Here is a 21,632-nt window from a genome sequence, read left to right as displayed (position 1 = left end):
CACACACACACAAAGAGAAGAGAGAGAGAGAGAGAATGAGAGAGAGAGAGAGAGTTTTGAAAGATATAGAGAGAGAGCTTGGAATTAGACATTTCCTACAACTAAAGACATCCTTTATTTTTTTGAATCCACAAAGTTCCACTCGATTCTTCTGATCAACAAAGTAAATAGGGTTAGTGTATATATAATAAGAAACTTCGACATTCGTCTTCATTAATTTAATATGTTGTAAACCTTGGTGAAACTCCCATTTTCATCGACCAAGGAAGAAACTCAATAATCCTCAACCTTCTAATTTTAAACAACATAATCACAAACGAACATCTTATACACACAGGAAAAACCTCAGATCAGTACCTATGCTTCTATGTTGATGAACACATTCTATGGATTGTCTTCAGCTGCTCCAGCTCCCAACCAAGTGCAACCCCAGGATCAACGTAACATAACTGAATCAATAAGATTACCATTAAAATACATAGCTATCTTTTTCCTTTTAGCCAGATAAAAACTAGCAATTGACAAGACATTTGATTTATCAAAAAAAATAAAAAAATTGAAAAGCAATAATAAATTGTGCCCGTATATAATGCCATGGATATTTTATAAAATGAGGATTCATAAAGAGTAAAAAGACCTGGTATTGTGGCTTCTTAAGTGTGTGCACCCCTCTTTTCACAAGCTTCTGCCATCCATCATTTTCCCGAAGAGACCTCTCCAAAGTGGCCGTGTTCTGCAAAGGTAATTGAACAATGGGATGCATGAGATGAAGTATAATGCTATAATGGAATTTAGAGGAAAACCAAACAGCCCTAACAGGTCCAGAAAACAAGCAGATAAAACTGATATTTTGGACCCAGCAATTCTTCTAGGTTCTAAAAAATGACAAATAACCTCTTCATCTCCCAACCTAACCCAGAGGTATGAAAGGAGAAAATTTTAGGACAAACAGCCATAAATTCCATGCCTAACCAAGGTCTAAATTTAAATGCACGCAAAGAGTATGACGAGGCAAAATATATGCTAGGACTAATGGCCACATGCCTGACCAGGATCCACATCTAAAAGCATTCGCCGCTCAGGCATTCCATCTCCAATCCTCTGGCTTTGAATCCCAACAATTGTTCTCGAGTGGCCATAATGCTGGAAGTACAAAGGCCTGCATACTAACAGTTTCAACAAAACAATACACTTCCAGAAATTTGTCTCTGGAAACAATGTCATGATGTAAAAGAGAAAAATGAGTAAAAGGTTAGTACTAATAACTGTTTGAAGATGATTAGCAAAATGCAAACTTATTTTCAATACCTTTTCTTCCAAAGACAATAAAGTTATTTCTATTATCAAGAAAAATCTGCGGTTTGGTCATGTTTTACCGAAGTTTAATAGAGATCCTGCGTGTACTTCACTAAAACATTAAAGTGATATCCATAAGATATAGCATATGCATGTACATAGGCATATTTGTACAATATCCACACATTCAATATGGGTGCACGTGTACATCAACCCAGGGGAAAAATATACGACTCACGTTTTCCTGCTGACAAGAACTCGATGATCATTGCCTGAACAAAAGAAACTTTGGTCCACAAAATAATTCCAAACCCAATCAACAAGTATCTGAAGGCCATTACCACAACTTGTCGAATAGCACTTTAGATTACCATGATTAAAAAGGTCACTGCTAGCTCCAGGTACCTTAGAAAACATATCATCACAATTCTGCATGTTAGCACATCTATTTAATTCATGCCTAGAGGGGTTACTTCAAAGAAAACATGGCATGATTTACTTTTTGCAGAAATTTGTCCATTGGCCCCCAAATATGGTTAGCAGTTTGTCCACCCCAGCTTCTAGATGTCTCACCCATTTTACTTCCAAAATCCACTATCTGAGCCCTAAGCCCAAATGAACGAAGAAGAGCCGCGCATTCAGTGGTTCCAATCCATTTCCTCGATCCATAAATCTTGTAATTGAATGACTCTGCACCGTACATATCAAAACCCATTTCCCATGCAATCTCAAGCCACCTCTGGAGAGATGGAATGTCAGGAACAAACCCTGAACCGCCAAACATAACTTTGTTTACATCTTGCCTTTGCATTAACAAGTGTGAGCACATCATCTGAATGTTGCGCCACCCACAGCCCCAACCCAAGTCTTCCCCTCTGCTACTTTGATAGTGATCAATATGCCCAGTTATGATACTTTGTCTATTCTCACTTTCCATCTCCAAGGACCTCCTCAACAAAGTCATCAAGCCTTCTTGAACCCTGTGAAAGGTGCTTCTTATTTGACAACTTATCAGACTTGCAATTTTTTCTGAAATATGTATTTCACCACATTGAGCATTTCCTAGTAACTGTTCACTAGCTTTAGCAGTCTTATCTCCAGAGCTCTGCAGGTAGGTCATGAAGCCATAATGACTACAAGATAACTTCTAGATATTTTTAAGATGCTCCAAAACAAAAATTCAGGGTAATCTATCAAGTAACACCAATGGAGAATATCCTTACAAAGGTGGATGCAAAAAAAGGTGAAAAAAAAAAAAAAAATGTTATGGATGAGGGATACAACGTTCTAGATGCTAACCCATAACAATATAGAATAATATCAAATAACTATAGAAACTCAAACTGATTTAGCATTATCATTTTGAAGAACAGCATGAGCAATGTGAGTATTTAACTAGAAGAAAATTGATTTGTCCTAGGAGCACACCAAGGTTTTGTTTCTTTTTCTGTGGAAAATTCCAGGGCAGACCTAGCACTACTGTATATATGACTAGAAAATATCAAGACAGCCCTAAGACCCCTCCTTCGTTTCTCTCCCCCCTCCCCTCTCTTATAAAGAGTATTTCACACACTATCATGTGTTTTAGATCCCCTTCCCAGTATTATAAACAATCAAAGGATGATAAAATGGTCATTTAAATTTTTTGAGGGTTCCAATAATGTCATGAGCAACTCTGGTGCCGGAAAACATTCTAATCGCCATGAAATCTATTTCTGCTCCTGATCATAAAATTTGAAGCTCCAAAAATAGTGTAGATATGGCAGATCTATAAACACTTGAAAATGGATGGTCCAAAATAATGCGTTACTAAAAAAATTCAATACTTTTAGGGCTTGAAATAACATGTCCTTTCAGATTCAAAATTCTGAGGTCAAGACAAACAATGAGGGTTCTTAGCCATCAGGACTATGTTTTCCAGTGTAGTTTTCAAGTGTGGATTTACTTTTTATCGCAAAGCCTGGGCCATATATAAACTCCTTCTCCCCACTCCTCCCCCCACCTTACACACATACACACAAATATATAAATAAACAAATACATAAGCCAATGAGCTTATACTATATGTAGCCCATCAAAAGAAGGATCTTTCGAAGCCCAAATTTTGCGTGCATGTAGAACTCATCTAGATGATCAAAATAAAACAAATGAATACAAAAGATCGAGGAAAGTGACTCTATTTTCGAAGAGCCACCCATGCCATTCATTTGGTGAACGGTATATCTAGGTCTTCAAGAACTCAAAAAAAAACTTTTCAAGAAAAAAAAAAGCTTATATTCAAATAAAAGATATTATGTAAAATTTCAACCCAACAAATCCCTCTAGCTATGTGTTTTGGGCACAGCTTATAACTATAAGCCCATAGCTCTTATATATATTACCAAAGTTCTTGGGGAACTTGAGGCCAGTGCAATTTGTTCTTCCAGTTCTATGTTTCTTGCAAGCTCCATGTCTCTTCCAAGCTCATCTTCCTCAAAGTGTCCATTCACATGGCTGTGCAAACAATTTAGGTCTTAGAATATGACCAAGTACCAAACATAACAACCACGAAACAAAAAGGAACTGAGAAATTACCTTTCCAGCTGAGATAGAGGGAAGGTCAAATGACATAGAGGGCAGGCCTCAGACATGAGCTAATATTTGAATTCCTGAAATCATAATAACAAAACCTCAGCATCTAATAATATAACTAAGACAGGTATTCACTCCAGCTGAATACACAATTTAAAGTTACACATCGTAGCTCAAGTAAGAATACTATATACAACAATCAAAAGGAAAGGTCATAAAATGCAACTTCCAAATATATGCATCCTCTTAATCTCTCAAAAACAACACCTTTTGATTTATTTTAAATATCTCTTTCTCCATTGAATATGATTTCGTCAGAGGCATTGAGAACACTAGAAACTAATTCTTGGGGCACCTAAGCGGGGAGATTTTAGAAACTGCCACTCACATCAAAACTGAATAAAAAAGGGAGTGATTTGCATAAGGTCAACCTTAAACAATCAAATTAAGGTGCACCTCCAAACTTCGTCACAAGATGCAATTTTGGTGTCGAAAACCCTTAGGATCTCGTGATAATCTATTTTATCTCTAATTATAAATTTTAAACTCCAGAAAATGGTTCAAATCAAGAAGATCTATAAACACATGAAAATTTTGAAAATGCAAGGTCCAAATAATATATTGCAAGATGTACTATTTTTAGGACTTAAAATATGTCTTTTCTGCATATCTATACATCTCGATGTCAAGATGATCAATTAGATGCTTTTTCAACATCACAACAGCCTTTTCCAATGGATTTTGGAAGTGCACCTTAATTCTACATTTTAAGGTGTCAACCTTTTATAAAAATTTTCCATAAAAAAATTAGGCTCAGAAAAATCATTAACCAACTTCTGCCTAGGCTTTTGAACAACAATCAAATACAAAGGTAAAAGAATGTAATTTTCAAATATTTGATTTTGATATCATCTTTAACTTATTATTGCTTTCTCATAAAAACAATCGCTTCGAATGTATCATTCTGTCTTTAAGCTGGATTGCTAAAAGAGACCAAAAGGCATAAAGAACTCTAGAAACACAAGTTTATGAGGCAACTAGATTAGTAGGGCACTAAGAAACTCTTAGTCATATTACTACTTCAGAAGACATGGTCTTGAAAGAACTCTAACTTACTTTCCTCACGCTTAAACAAATTAAACTAAGAAGACAAACAAGTCTATACGTGATATCTCTCATGCCAAGGTCATGCATATCACCTGATATATTCACCTCAAGGAACATGTGCTACATGACTTGATGGAATATTTTACCTCTAAGATAAATATTTTACCTCTACTTATCTAAGATATGCATGACAGTATGCAGATAACCACACAAGTAAACACAATTATTATGGACTTGCTTTTATTTATGTGTGTTGCCCAAACAAGTAAATATGTTTGTATTTCTGCTGTAGGCAGCTAACATAGGAACACTTGTACCCTTCTGAACAAATGCAAAAATCCACTAATCTATAAACATGCCAAAAATCTTGATGTAAACAAAAAGTTAATCTATGGAAAATTAGTCACTTTTTTTCTAAGATAAAACTTAATTGATCTAATATCCAATCCACAAAAAAGAAACAAATATGAAACTCTATACTTCGGAATATAGTCAGATATGAATCCTAAATTAATCCAGAATCAAGATATAAAGCCATTAATCAAATGAGTTAAGCGTACAATACTTCTTATGCCCTATTGTGAACATAAGGAAAAGAACCAAATCTAGATACCAAAGTTTCACAACCTTAAGGATTCCTTTGTTAAAAAGAGTGAGAGAGAGAGAGAGAGAGAGAGAGATAACGACAAAACGGAAACCAAAAATACCAAATATTTTTTGGGTTATTGGTTTATGTAGAGTAATTTCAAGTAAATTTGGTTTTTTTTTTTTTCTTGTTTCTCATGGAAGATTTGCATGATTGAAATTAGGTCTCCCAATTTATAAGAATTTACATAAGATTCCGATCTAGGTGTAGAGCTACATTGCTATTAAGGTCACCATTAACATTCATATATAAAAAAAGGAGAAAAAAGAACCTACACAAATATCACACCGAACCTGGAAGTTAATAGATCAAATTGTTCAATCTCAACAAGCAAATACTTGGTCATAGATCCAAATCAAATAAAAAAGAAGAAGAAGAAGAAGAAGAAGAAGAAGAAGAAGAAGAAGGAAACTAAATTTCAATTCCAATTTCAGCACAAATACTAGCCTTGTTGACAATTGGAGTCCCCGTTCGTTTGTTGCGTCCTTTTTCTTTCTCTTTGTGTGATCAAGTGAGCATTTTAGTCAATATTAAACCAGTTGTTTCTTCATAAAATAGGATAATATTTCAGAATTACTCAATTGAATTTTATAAAGCAAAAACAAGGAATGAACTTCTAAAACTTTATCTTGTTATATTATCTGAACAAAAATGACACATAATCCATATTCATTTACATACAAGATTCTAACAAGAGAACAATGCCGCCAGACATTAATTGGAAATAACTTCATAACAAAGGAAAATGAATTCGATATTTTGAGCCCTAAAAAATGATTAAGCAGTGAAGTAACATGAAGGAATCCACAGAGATAGCAGGAAAACAAAAAAGGTACATAAGTGTTTGAAGTTAGGTTCTGAGATGAAGAAGAGGTACCCTGGACTTGTGCTTCAGAGTTCAGAGAATGAGAGAGGAGGAAAAAAAGCGTTGCCTGCCCTTTCTATTTATTTATTTTACTTCAAAACCTTTCGAGAGGAGGATCAAAGAACTCCCGATATCATAAATAGCTTCTCAAATCGGAAAATAGGTTAATACGTTCAGAAATAAAATGGGGAAATACGTTAATTGTCTTATAAATTCTGAACGATGAGGTTTGAATAAAGTGCCACTTAGAAGTAAGGCGAACCCATAAATTTTGATGCAGCATGACGGGATGATGTTCCAATGCATAAAATTTTATAACAGCTTGAAAATATATTTTTATCCTGAATTGTAAAATATAAAAATTTAAAATAGTCCAAATCAAGCATATCAATAAATATTTAGTAATTTTGAAAATAGGCGATCTAAATATCTTGTTACAAGATGCATTATTTTAGAACTTCGACTTCTTTCTTATTTTTTTATATCCATACATTTTGTGGTCGAAATGATATGCGTTTCCAAAATCTAAACACTCTCTTCCAGTGGATGCTTGAAGTGCATCTTACTTGCACAATCTAAGGCTAACTATCTTATATAAACTTTTTTCCAATTCTAGAGGTAGGATAAACAATAATTGTATCACATAAGGGATTGTCTACAAAGAGACCATTTATTTTTTGTACATTGAAATCATACTGATTTTTGTCCCTTAAAATAAAAAATGGGTAGTTGCAAGAGTGTCGTTGAATATACAAAGTTCCAAAAAAAAAAATCTCGGGTTGTGTGACTCACAATCATTCTTGTCCCTTGAAATTCAAAATGGGTGGTTGTAAAAATGTCATTGAATAAACACAAAGTTCCAACAATAAAAATAAAAATTTTCAGACTTTGTGACTCACTCCAAGCTATCTAATTTGGCATCCAATAAGTGGGAATAATTATAACCTCCATATACAACGGTAAATGGTTTCTTTGTAGACAATCCCCTAGCGATAGATGCAACATTGCCTCTAAATTCCTCATGGGACACGGATGGTGCCCCTAGTTTCTAAATACTAAGGATAGTGTAAGCATAGTGCATGATACTTGAGAAACCAAGGAATTTGGTCTTGTAACTTGATTTTTTAGAAACTTGCAATAAAAAAATTCAATAAAAAAAAAATTGTATATTCTACTTTCTAAAATAGTATTGACAAATAATCACTTGTACATATGAAAAGCTCATAGACCCCTCTAAGTTAAAAGAAAATGATGTTTAACCTCCTTTTTTACCTTTTCCATTATCTAAATTATACTAATTAGTCTTTTTCATTTTTTCTGACTTGTTACCTCAACCATTAGAAAAGCTCCCCATCTCTTTCTCTCTCTACACTTGTGAACCTTTTTCTTTCTTCCCTCTCTAGCAGCCCCCTTGACCCTGATCTCATCTCGTAAGCCTCACAAGTACATTAAAAGTGGCATCTCAATTCCATTTATATAAAAGGTGATTAGAAAAAGTGAGAAGGGTAAATATTGTAACTTGGGTATTGAAAAAAGTTAGGAGATGTTGAACTTTTGAGGGAAAGAGATGAACCTACCAAAGTCCCAGGAATAAAAAACAATGTCGTAAGACTGTAAATCGCAGAGATGAGGTTTTATCAGAACAATTGAGAACCCAAGCTTTCTCTGTATAACCATGAAACCCTAGTTATAGAAGGGTAGAAAGAGGCCGTTCTCCAACATTCAGCTTTCCTTCTGGAATCTCTAAGAAGGTGACCATCTTTTTCTAGGTGGTTATCTTCTACCTATTGGATAAAGGCATATTCTCTCTCTAATAAGTTTTTTTAGTAACAAATATTAAAAGGTATTATTAAGATAAAGAGAGAGAAATAAGACACATGTGAGGCCCCATTACTATCCACACGTACCAACATCTCCCACTTGGCCATGAGGTCCAGATACATTGAAATATCATAAAATCTATACCACTTAGTGAGTTTAACATTTATGAGCATATCATTGTCAAGAGGTTTTTCACGCTAGTGAGGTTATGCATCTTATGACAAAAATAATAATTATCCAAAGTCATGTCATGGGGTTTTTCACGTTAGTGTGGCTTTTCCTCTCATGGCCACGACATCAAAAAAATATCCCATATGGGAGTTCTTGACTCAGATATTCCCAAGTCTCATCAAAGTTACATGCTTTGATAATATTTCTGCACTTAATCTATTTATTAAAGGGGTTGCAATCATGTCTGAAGATGGCAAATAACTTACAGTCATTTCATTCTTTCCAATAATATCATAAATGTAATTATAATCAATTTCAATGTGCTTACCCTCAGAACTATAGGCATTATTTCTAATTAATGAGATGGTAGCTTGATTATCACAAAAAAATTTAACAGGTCCATCGGTTATATCCAGCTTCAAATCATTTATGAAGTATTTAATCCAAACGGCGTAAGTTGTAGTAATGCAATATACTTGTAACAATCCTAAAATTTCAAAAAAAAAAAAAAAAAAAAAAAAAAAAAAAAAAAAAAAAGGAGAATATGCTTTTAAATAGGTGATGGTCTGTTTGAGTATGATGGTCCTTGGGGACCATCACTATTTTCGAAAGTTTTTGCCTTTGCCTTTTCCTTTGCTTTTGCTTTTGCTGCCTGCTTCTTGCTGCTTGCTGCTCGCCACGTCCTTTAGCGGACGTGGTTTTTGTATGTTAAAAGCAGACGCTTAACGCGACACCTCAGGTATGAGGTAGAGCGTAATAAAATATTATAATAATACGTTATAAGAATTTAAATAGGGGAGGTGAGCACTCCCACTCTAGAAAATTTTAAGATCTCTCTCTCTCTCTCTAGTCGAAACACAGTGAACTTCTCTCTCGAACCGAAATTTTTTATCGGAAGCTCCCTCTCAAATAATTGTGGGTAAGTGACATCATCTTCCTGAAAAATAGTATGTTTTTAATAAATAGTGATATTTCTGTCCAGGATCTTTATTTTATAAGTTTTGTTTGTAAGTGACTTCATTGTCTCGAAAAATAATCCATTCTTTTTAAAAATGAAATGAAATAATTATTTCTGCTTATTATCATGAATTTTAGGCGCGATATATTTAATGCGCACGTGACCTCATTATCTTGAAAAATAATCTTTTTAATAAAAATTGTGATATTTTATCTTTGTTAGAAATTTTGAATGCTGTAAATTATGAAAAATAATTTATTTATTTTTCTTGTCTATTGTTAGAAATAAATGTGATATTTCTGCTTTTAGTAAAATTGTGATATTTCTTTCTACTGTTTTGAATACTTAGACATTGTAAAATTCATGTGCAAATGACTGCCTTATTATTTAAAAATTAACATTTTTGCAATTGATTATAGTATTATTGTGAAATGTTTATTTGTGAATTGATATTCCATAAATTGTGATAATTTCGTATTCTTGAATTTTTATAAGAGTTTTTCTATACATATTAAATTGGCAATTATGCTAGAATGCCTTTACAAACTGCTACCTTTCTAAATTTGAGCCCAAAATATTTGATTGGTTATTTTTGAAATATTATAGAGAGTGACTATTATTAATGGTTTAAGTGAAATTCATATTAATGGTTTCAGTGATATGTTGAGTACATGATATTGCTGCTTTCGAATGTTTAAAGAGATTTAGAAATAATTTAAGTATGCAAGTGGACTCATCCGGTTCGCCGGTGAGGTATAAGTGGACCTATCTGGGACGTCGGTAGGGATTAAGTGGACTCATCCGGTACGCCGGTGAGGTATGAGTGGACCTGCAGGGATTAAGTGGACTTATCTGGGACGCCGATAGGGATTAAGTGGACCCATCAGGACACTGATGGGGTATATAGGTGACCTACTTGGGACGCCAGTAGGGTATTTTGTGAAATCCTTTGAATTATGTACTGCCGTTAAAAGTGTTATAAGCAATTCAATTACTCGGATTATACTTAATTATGCATTTATTGAAAGAGAAACTGTTGATGCATTTCTGTTAATAGATCTCATTTTGGAAAATATTGACATCTTTCAAACATGATTATTTTTGGGGATTATGATGATCACTTACTGAGTAGCCAAACTCATCAAACTATGGTAAACATTTTTCAGGATAACTGCGGATTCATTTTGAGTGCTAGTCAAGATCAACCTTGGAAGATACTGTTGTTGTGCTAGCTTTCTTTATTTACTTTGTAAGACCTCGCCACTGTAAATTTGTCCTATCAATAGATGTATATATGTTTTGCCTATCACATCTCAAGAATAACAGTATTGTAAATTCTTGGGGTGTGACAATTATGGTATCAGAGCAATAGGTTTAAGATCCTTAGGAAATTTAAAAAGAATGTACTTAAAAATCACATTTGTTCTGTGTACAGACCGGGATAAAGTCAAGATCCAGAATAGCTGAAGCCAATATGGAAGGAATTCACAAAGCCTTGGAAAATATGGTTGCTCTAATGTAACATCAGATGGAAAACAACAATCCACCCAGGCAGTCAGTTACAGGAAATGGTGGGAGCAATATCGAACAATTTAAGAAATTAAACCCACCTTCTTTTAAGGGTGTTGTAAACCCACTAAAAGCCGAGCGATGGATTATGCAATTGGAAAAATATTCGAGGTTATGGAATGTCCTGATGATAGGAAGGTGGCCTTGGCAGTTTTTATGTTAGAAGGTGAGGCACAACACTGGTGGCGAATGACAAAAGGAGTATTGGTCAAAGAAAATAAACCCTTGACTTGGGAAGTATTTCTAGAGGCATTTAATGAAAAGTATTTCCCAGATTTTATTCGAGACCAAAAAGAAATGGAATTTCTAGAATTAATCCAAGGAAATAAGACAGTAGCACAGTACGAGGCCAAGTTTACTGAATTGGCCAGGTTTGCACCACACATGATTAATAATAAGGCAAGAAAGGTGAAGAAATTTGAAAGGGGTCTCAGGCCAGCTATTAGAAGCAAAATATCAGTCTTGAAATTAAGAACTTATGCTGAAATAGTAGATCGTGCCCAAATTGTCGAAAAAGATTTTGAAGATTACCAAAAGACGAAAAATCAGAACAGTCATGTTAGACCTACATCATCTAATCGACAACAGTCTGAAAGGCCAAACAAGAAGCCAAGGCCCTCGCCATTTCAAAACCCAATAGAACCATGTAGAAAATGTGGGAAAAATCATGGATCAAGCCCTTGTTATTGGATTACCGGAGCTTGTTTTAAATGTGGAAAATTGGGACACCAGATTAAACAATGTCCTAGCTTACAGACACAACAGCTTCCAAAGATGGGAGAGATAGCTCCAAAGCCTCAGATGAAGGGAACAGTATTTGCGATTACCGAGCAAGACGCTCAGGCATCAAAATCAGCGATCCAAGGTACTCTTACTATCTTCCAAAAAGTAGCTCATGTTTTGATTGATCCTGGATCTACTCATTCATTTGTGTCACAACACTTTGCATGCCACTTAAAGGTAGAACCAGAACAATTAGAATACATTTTAGAGGTAGCCACACCGATGGGAGATTCAATTAACACCAATATAATGTACAAATCATGTGTAATAAAGATAGAAGAAAATGAATTGTTGGTTGATTTAATACTCCTGGAAATTCAAGATTTTGATGTAATCTTAGGCATGGATTGGCTTTCTGCATACCATGCAAGTATTGATTGTTATAAGAAAATTGTTACCTTTAGTATTCCGAATCAACCAGTATTTTACTTCAATGGTGTCAAAGAAGACTCCCATCATATTTAATCTCTTGTATTCGAGCTAATCGCCTCCTTCGAAAAGGGTGTCAAGGCTTTCTTGCCTATATCAAAGAAGATAGGAAGGAAGAAATAAATTTGGATACCACTCCGGTTATCCGAGAATTTCCCGACGTTTTTCCTGAAGAATTGCCAGGATTACCGCCTGACAGGGAAATTGAATTCTCCATTGAATTATTGCCAGGGGTAGCACCAATTTCTAAGGCACCTTACAGAATGGCTCCTGCAGAACTTAAAGAACTGAAACAACAATTGGAAGAGTTATTAGATAAAGGTTTTATCAGGCCCAGTGTGTCACCTTGGGGTGCTCCAGTACCGTTTGTCAAAAAGAGAGATGGGACTATGAGATTGTGTATTGATTATAGACAGTTGAACCAAGTGACAGTGAAAAATAAGTATCCATTACGTAGAATTGATGATTTATTTGATCAATTACAAGGATCACAAGTGTTTTAAAAAATTGATCTTAGATCTGGATACCATCAGCTTAAGATTAAAAGTGAAGATGTACTCAAGACAGCTTTCAGAATAAGGTATGGCCATTATGAATTTTTAGTCATGCCTTTTGGATTAACCAATGCACCAGCTGCATTTATGGATTTGATGAATCGGATCTTTAAGCCCTTTTTGGATAAATTTATTGTGGTATTCATCGATGATATTTTAATTTATTCCAAGAATCAGAAGGAACATGAGCAGCATGTAAGAATGGTATTGTAAATATTAAGAGAGAAGAAATTGTATGCCAAACTTAGTAAATGTGAGTTTTGGCTTGAACAAGTGACATTTTTAGGACATGTCATATCAAAGGAAGGTCTATCAGTTGATCCTTCAAAGGTTGAAGCCGTTGTTAATTGGAAACAACCAAGTAATGTGATTGAAGTTCGAAGCTTTTTGGGATTGGCAAGATATTACAGAAAATTTGTAGAAGGATTTTCTCGAATCGCAACCCCATTGACTCGATTGACACAGAAAAATGTCAAATTTGAATGGACAAGTGAATGTGAGGAGAGTTTTCAAGAACTAAAAGTTCGGTTAACTTCAGCACCTATTTTAACTATTCCTGAGGGAAGTGGGGGATTTGTGATTTATAGTGATGCTTCACATAAAGGTTTGGGCTGTGTATTAATGCAATATGGGAAAGTAGTGGCATATGCATCCAGACAGTTGAAAGAATATGAGAAAAAATATCCAATTCATGATTTGGAGCTAGCCGCAATAGTATTCGCTTTGAAAATATGGAGGCATTATCTATATGGTGAGCAATTCGTAATATAGACGAATCATAAGAGTTTGAAATACCTTTTCTCTCAAAAGGATTTAAATATGCGGCAGATAAGATGGATGGATTTATTAAAAGATTATGATTGTACAATCCATTATCATTCAGGAAAAGCTAACGTTGTGGCCGACGCTCTAAGTAGAAAATCTACGGGAGTTTTAGCTCATCTAATGATCCAAGAAATGCGATTGTTAGAGGAAATAGTGGATTGGCATCCAACTCCGTCCATTAATGGTGTGGTAAGTATGATTGCCAATATTAAGGCGGAACCCCAATTAATCCAACAGATTCGATTGGCACAAAAGAAAGACCCTCAGCTTATAACAATTATAGAAGAGGTGAAGCAAGGAAAGAGAGATGAATTCTCTATATGTAGTGAGGATTTGCTAAGATTCAAAAGTCGGGTTTGTGTCCCGAATGATGAGAGTGTAAAGAAAGCTATCTTAGAAGAAGTACATCATTCTCATTATACGATACATCCCGGAAATATTAAAATGTATCAGGACCTGAAGAAAACCTTTTGGTGGAATAATATGAAAAAAGAGGTAGCACTATTTGTGTCTAATGCTTAACATGCCAGCAAGTAAAAGCTGAACATCAAAGGCCCGCTGGGTTGTTGCAACCTTTACCGGTGCCAGAATGGAAGTGGGAGCACATCTCTATGGATTTTGTCTCTAGCTTGCCTAGAACAAATTCAGGACATGATAGCATTTGGGTCATTGTGGACCGGTTAACCAAAGTTGTCTACTTTCTACCGATTCGCACGACATACACTTTGGATCGACTGGCTCAGCTGTACATTAAGGAAATAGTGTGGTTGCATGGAGTTCCCGTCAGTATTGTATCGGACAGGGATACTCGGTTTACTTCTAAATTTTGGGCTAGACTACAGTCAGCCATGGGGACGAGACTCACCTTTAGTACTGCTTTTCACCCCCAAACTAATGGACAATCGGAGAGGACCATCTAAACCTTGGAAGATATGCTGAGGGCCTGTGTTATTGACCTTATAGGAAGCTGGGATGACCATTTACCCCTGATTGAGTTTGCTTATAATAATAGCTTCCAAGCTAGTATTCAGATGGCACCATATGAAGCCCTGTATGGAAGGAAATGCAGGTCACCCATATGTTGGGACGAGGTTGGTGAAAGAAAGCTTTTGGGACCGAAAATTGTCCAGATAACCACAGATAAAATAGCATTAATTCGTGAAAGGCTCAGGACAGCTCTGTGTCGGCAAAAGAGTTATGCCGATAACCGAAGGAGAGATCTTAAATTTGAGGAAGGTGATCGAGTTTTCCTAAAAATCTCACCAATAAAGGGTATTATGAGATTCGGCAAGAAAGGAAAGTTGAGCCCACGTTACATCGGACCATTTGAAATCCTGGAAAGAATCGGAGGTGTCGCTTATAGACTTGCCTTACCACCCGAATTGGCAAATGTCCATAATGTCTTTCATGTATCTTCACTACGAAAATATTAGCCCGACCCGTCCCATATCTTAAAATATGAACCTTTATCGATCAGGAAGGACCTATCCTTCATTGAGCAGCCAATTTTGATACTGGATAGAAGGGTGCAAGTGTTGCGTAACAAGGAGATTCCTTTAGTTCGTGTATTATGGCTGTACCATTCAAGAGAAGAGTCAACTTGGGAACGAGAAGACGAAATCAGAGAAAAATACCCCTATCTTTTTCAGTAATCAGGTACACAAATTTAGAGGACTAAATTTCTTTAAAGGGGGAAGAATGTAACAATCCTAAAATTTCAAAAAAAAAAAAAAAAAAAAAAAGAGAATATGCTTTTAAATAGGTGATGGTCTGTTTGAGTATGATGGTCCTTGGGGACCATCACTATTTTCGAAAGTTTTTGCCTTTGCCTTTTCCTTTGCTTTTGCTTTTGCTGCCTGCTTCTTGCTGCCTACTGCTCGCCACGTCCTTTAGCGGACGTGGTTTTCGTATGTTAAAAGCAGACGCTTAACCCGACACCTCAGGTATGAGGTAGAGCGTAATAAAATATTATAATAATACGTTATAAGAATTTAAATAGGGGAGGTGAGCACTCCCACTCTAGAAAATTTTAATATCTCTCTCTCTCTCTAGTCGAAACACAGTGAACTTCTCTCTCGAACCGAAATTTTTTATCGGAAGCTCCCTTTTAAATAATTGTGGGTAAGTGACATCATCTTCCTGAAAAATAGTCTGTTTTTAATAAATAGTGATATTTCTGTCCAGGATCTTTATTTTATAAGTTTTGTTTGTAAGTGACTTCATTGTCTCAAAAAATAATCCATTCTTTTTAAAAATGAAATGAAATAATTATTTCTGCTTATTATCATGAATTTTAAGCGCGATATATTTAATGCGCACGTGACCTCATTATCTTGAAAAATAATCTTTTTAATAAAAATTGTGATATTTTATCTTTGTTAGAAATTTTGAATGCTGTAAATTATGAAAAATAAATTTATTTATTTTTCTTGTCTATTGTTAGAAATAAATGTGATATTTCTGCTTTTAGTAAAATTGTGATATTTCTTTCTACTGTTTTGAATATTTAGACATTGTAAAATTCATGTGCAAATGACTGCCTTATTATTTAAAAATTGACATTTTTGCAATTGATTATAGTATTATTGTGAAATGTTTATTTGTGAATTGATATTCCATAAATTGTGATAATTTCGTATTCTTGAATTTTTATAAGAGTTTTTCTATACATATTAAATTGGCAATTATGCTAGAATGCCTTTACAAACTGCTACCTTTTTAAATTTGAGCCCAAAATATTTGATTGGTTATTTTTGAAATATTATAGAGAGTGACTATTATTAATGGTTTAAGTGAAATTCATATTAATGGTTTCAGTGATATGTTGAGTACATGATATTGCTGCTTTCGAATGTTTAAAGAGATTTAGAAATAATTTAAGTATGCAAGTGGACTCATCCGGTTCCCCGGTGAGGTATAAGTGGACCTATCTGAGACGTCGGTAGGGATTAAGTGGACTCATCCGGTACGCCGGTGAGGTATAAGTGGACCTGCAGGGATTAAGTGGACCTATCTGGGACGCCGATAGGGATTAAGTGGACCCATCAGGACGCTGATGGGGTATATAGGTGACCTACTTGGGACGCCAGTAGGGTATTTTGTGAAATCCTTTGAATTATGTACTGCCGTTAAAAGTGTTATAAGCAATTCAATTACTCGGATTATACTTAATTATGCATTTATTGAAAGAGAAACTGTTGATGCATTTCTATTAATAGATCTCATTTTGGAAAATATTGATATCTTTCAAGCATGATTATTTTTGGGGATTATGATGATCACTTACTGAGTAGCCAAACTCATCAAACTATGGTAAACATTTTTCAGGATAACTGCGGATTCATTTTGAGTGCTAGTCAAGATTAACCTTGGAAGATACTGTTGTTGTGCTAGCTTTCTTTATTTACTTTGTAAGACCTCGCCACTGTAAATTTGTCCTATCAATAGATATATGTTTTGCCTGTCACATCTCAGGAATAACAGTATTGTAAATTCTTGGGGTGTGACAATACTAAGCTTTCATAGTATGCCGAGCTACACAACTTTGTTTTTTGCTAGACCAAGAAACACATGTACCTCCAAAGAGGAATATAAGTCCTAAGGTCGATTTTCTATCATCTCGGTCTCCTGCAAAGTCTGCACCAAAGTACCCAATAACCTCTAAATTATCAGCTTTGAAGCACAATTTATGATTTTTAGTTTTCTGAATATATCTTAGTATCTTTTTTATGACTTACCAATGAATCATCCCATGATTACTCTGAAATCCACTCACAAGACTATATATATGATTCAATTCAGGTCTTGTACACAACATAACATAATTTCTACATCCTAAAGTTTGAGCATATGGAATTCTTTCTATTTCAACATTGTTATTATCATTTAATGGATACATTTTTTATATATAATTTCAAGCCTTTACAAACGGGCGTATCTATGAGCTTGCAATTTTCCTTCTTAAATCTCTTTAAAATACTTTCTAAACAGTTTTCTTGAGATAAACATAGAAGTTTTGAACTTTTATCTCTTTTTATCATAATGCATGAGGCTTCTCTTATATCTTTCATCTCAAAATGAGAACTTAGCCATGATTTTGTATGGTTAACCATGCCAATATCATTATCAGCTAACAAAATATCATATACAATTAGTGATAATATAACAAAATTGTTCCCACTATTCCAAGTATATACACAAAGGTCTAACCTATTGGCTATATAGCCAATTTCTGTAATTGTATTATGAAAAGTAAAATATCACTGCCTAGAAGACTGTTTTAGACCATATAAAGATTTCTTGTATATTTTGTCTTTTGGGCCTTCAATTACATATCCTTCTTGTTGTTTCATGTATATATCTTCTTTTTTCTCCATTTAAGAAAGTTGTTTTAACATCCATTTGAAATAATTCTAAATCATAATATGCAATTAATGCTAGGATGATCCTAATAGATGAAAATGTTGCTATTGGAGAATAAGTCTCTACATAATCTATACCCTCCCTTTGGATAAATCTTTTAGCTACCAACCTAGATTTATATTTATCAATGGATCTATTTGCATTAAGGTTTTTCTTTAGGAACCATTTGTAACCAATGACTTTTCTATTTTTATGGAGGTTAATCAACTCTCAATTTTGATTTCTATTAATAGAATCAAGTTCATCATGCGTGACTTGAGTCTACTTAGTTGAATCAAGTGAGTTAATAGCTTCACTATAGTTTTGAGGTTCATCTATTGAATCTTCATTAATTGAAGAATGATTATCTTCATTCATAAATATATAAAATTCTCTTAAAGTGGTAGGTGGGCCTCTAGTTCTTTTATGTCTATCTGATATACTAGGTTCAATTGAATCATTATCACCAATTATAGAGGGAGATTGAAAAATAGGGTCTTCGATATCATTATCCTTACTCAATTCATGTAAGTCAATAGACTTTCTTAAAGTATGTTCTTCATCTATATTTTCTAGGAAATGAGCATCACAACTCTCTATTAATGATCAAGTATCGTGGTTATAGAATCTATAATGTTACTTTGTAATTTATCTCTATTTTGTGATGTTATAAGTACATGTGTCCAAGAACTTCAAACTTTCAAGATAGTAAGGTCAGATTTCCTACCTGTCCATAATTCATATGTGATCACATCTATAGATTTAGTTGGAAGACAATTATAATATATATTGCAGTATTGAGAGCCTTACCCCAAAACTGAGGTGATAAATTTGAATGGCTCATCATAGATCTAACCATGTCCATTAGAGTTATATTTCTTCTTTCAGTAATATCATTTTCTTGTAGTGTATAAGGTATGGTTGTTTGGTAAATTATACCATCCTCCTTACAAAATTCGATAAATAAGACGAACCAATATTCACCTCCCCTATCTGTTAGAATAATTTGTATATATCTACCTAGCTGATTTTTTGCTTCAGCTTTATATTCTTTAAATGTTTCTAATGCATCCGACTTTCTACTAATTAGGTATACATATCCATAACGTGAATAATCATCCGTAAATGTTATAAAATATTCCATATTTCTATGTGTTTTTATATTTAATGGACCATATAAATCAGAGTGAAGATTATTAAGTAGTTCACTAGACCTTTTCCCTTTAGGGAAAGACTTCTTAGTTAATTTATTAGAAATACATGGCTCGCATGTTTTAAATACAATTTCTCCTAAATCGGGGAGCAAGCCTCTTTTAACCATGTGAAGCATTTTATCTTTATTTATGTCCTAATCTTAAGTATCATAAATATGAATTATCCACACACACAAAAATATCAAAATATGCGACAAAATAACCAGAAAGATATGAACTTTCATTAATATTCAATCAATATGAATTGTCAACTTTAGCATTATATACCAATGCTCTAGAATGCTTCCCAATGGTGACCCGACCAGATCTTAATCTTATTTCATAACTCTTGTCGTATAACCTAGGAATAGAAATCAAATTACGCCTCATATTGGGCGCATACCAAACATCAGTCATTAGGAGATTCGTTCCTCTTGATAAACACAGCTTAAAATAATCGACACCAAGTACATCATAGTAGGTGTCATTTCCCACATAAATCTGTTGGTTACCGGCTGCAATCTCCTTCAACTTTGTGAATCCGTCCTTAGTCCTTGAGACATATCGAGAGGAGGCTGAGTTGACCCACCAATTCCTCAAATCATGGTCGGCAACTAAATATTTTAGGACTACGTTGATCAAGTCATTTCTTTTATTTTGATTATTTCGAACATTGTTATTATTCTAGTTCTTATTTTTGTTTTTCAGCTTGGGACAATTAACCTTGATGTGCCCAATTTTCTTACAATAAAAATATGTCTTTTCAACCTTATTCCTTTGATTTTAAAAAATTCTCCCCTTTATCTCATACTTATTATTATTGTGAGGTTTTTTGGGATTTGAGAAGATGAACTTTGGGCAAAGTGAGGCTCATTTGACTTTTTTCTCATTTTTCTCTCAGTTTCAATACTGAGGTGCATAGGAAGATTCAACATAGTTATCCCTTGTGCAAAGTGGTTCAATACAATTACAACATGCTTCCAAGATTTAGGGAGACTGTTAAGAACAATGGACACTTGCATGCGGTCAGGAACTAGATTCTCGACCGCAGCAAGATCATTTGCAAGCACTGTCATTTTGTTGACATGCTCGGTCACTGAGTCTGATTCCTTCATTCTTCAAGAATTATATTTTTCTAATAACAATTGCACATAAGTCTTAGAAGTAGTCCATATTTTTCAAATAGGGCACCCATCATACTTTGAGTCGTGGTGTGGTCCTCAAAAACTTCGATCAAATCATCTTCCATAAAACTCAATATAGTAGTCCTAGCTACTTTGTCATCTTCTGACCATTTGTCAAGTCTCATTTTGGCTTGACCATTGGTATTATGCTCTAAAATTAGTGGTTATATATCTAGAACATAGTCCACCCTATCTTGGAAGAGAATATATCTAATTTTTCCTTTCTACATAAAAAAATTGGTTCCATTGAGTTTTTCAAGTTTTGATAATTCTGACATGACTAAACTATATGCCATTTTAAATTTAAATAATGCCTCAAAACTGAAAAAATTTAATTGTGATTAAGACTAGGGTTGTCTGCTAATTAAAACAATACGTTGCCGACTTTTTATCGACATTGACTTCAATGAAGAATTCTCTCGAATAGTTTATGGTCACATTATTGTGATGCAAGAAAAACTAATAAAGTAAGGCAACAAACTACTTTATGTGAAATCTTGCATAAGAATAATTTACATAAATATATGAATATGTTTTAGCACTGGAGAGAGAGAGTTTATAATGATATTTGATATTTTCAACAAAAATATGGCATAACATAATCACAAAATATGAGTTCACAAAAACAAGATTATATGTTCGAGGGATTGTGTGACCCTTATGTGTGATGGTGCCCTTCAAAGACAGGGACCAAAGTCTCATCCATGTATTATCACATGACATGCATATTGATAGACCGTTTTAAGAATACAAACCACCGTTCAGGGTGAAGCATAAGTATGTGCGAGAGATACCCTTATACGTCATAGGAACTATGGTCGTATCATATCTAGGTGACATTAGCCGTTTCTCTGGGGAAGAACTTGAATCCACATACTGAGAATGCGACCCATTGGATCATCGGCTAGACTTTGGTGACCCACTAATGAGCTCCTACATGGATGGTGGCTCGTAGGAAACATTGGGTCGGTTTGATAAAGCAACTGTCGTCCGTAGTCCATAGTTGAAGGTGGAGTGCCCCAATATTTGATTGATATAATTTCTAGACCATATGGATCATTTTCCCATCTAATGAATTTAATTATGTTTATTTTATGATATATATGATTTTAGAATTATTATTTGAATTTTTCTAGATCTCTGGATATTTTATTTATCAAATTTTATAAAATTAGAGATATTGCTTTTACATTGATTTAAATATTCAAATAAATTCTAAAATTATTTTATTGAGTTTTAAAAATATTTAAAATTACATG

At 34.2% G+C, this 21,632-nt stretch overlaps 1 protein-coding gene across 2 annotated transcripts; it reads right to left on the bottom strand.

Moving 5' to 3' along the window:
• Nucleotides 1–91: 91 nt before the first annotated feature.
• LOC18436446 (Peptidase C78, ubiquitin fold modifier-specific peptidase 1/ 2) lies at nucleotides 92–6,763 on the bottom strand. Of its 2 annotated transcripts, none has more exons than XM_088845802.1 (8): nucleotides 6,068–6,763; nucleotides 3,871–3,944; nucleotides 3,678–3,789; nucleotides 1,796–2,401; nucleotides 1,535–1,701; nucleotides 1,045–1,159; nucleotides 638–733; nucleotides 92–449 (listed from the first exon to the last, which is right to left on the bottom strand). In XM_088845802.1, the coding sequence occupies exons 2-8, from the start codon at nucleotides 3,924–3,926 to the stop codon at nucleotides 366–368; spliced, it is 1,236 nt and encodes a 411-aa protein (XP_088701928.1). In that variant the 5' UTR covers nucleotides 3,927–3,944; nucleotides 6,068–6,763; the 3' UTR covers nucleotides 92–365. The 2 variants fall into 2 exon arrangements, with proteins under 2 accessions (XP_088701928.1, XP_006846529.1); XM_006846466.4 differs by having other exon boundaries at nucleotides 6,498–6,763.
• Between the last annotated feature and the right edge of the window lie 14,869 nt (nucleotides 6,764–21,632).

This window comes from Amborella trichopoda, chromosome 9, assembly GCF_054954075.1.
Source record: "Amborella trichopoda isolate Santa Cruz 75 chromosome 9, AtrichopodaSantaCruz75HAP2 v2.0, whole genome shotgun sequence".
In the NCBI taxonomy this organism is placed as follows: domain Eukaryota; kingdom Viridiplantae; phylum Streptophyta; class Magnoliopsida; order Amborellales; family Amborellaceae; genus Amborella; species Amborella trichopoda.
The sequence above is the reverse complement of the archived record's forward strand: the minus strand, read 5'-3'. Positions and strand labels throughout refer to the sequence as shown.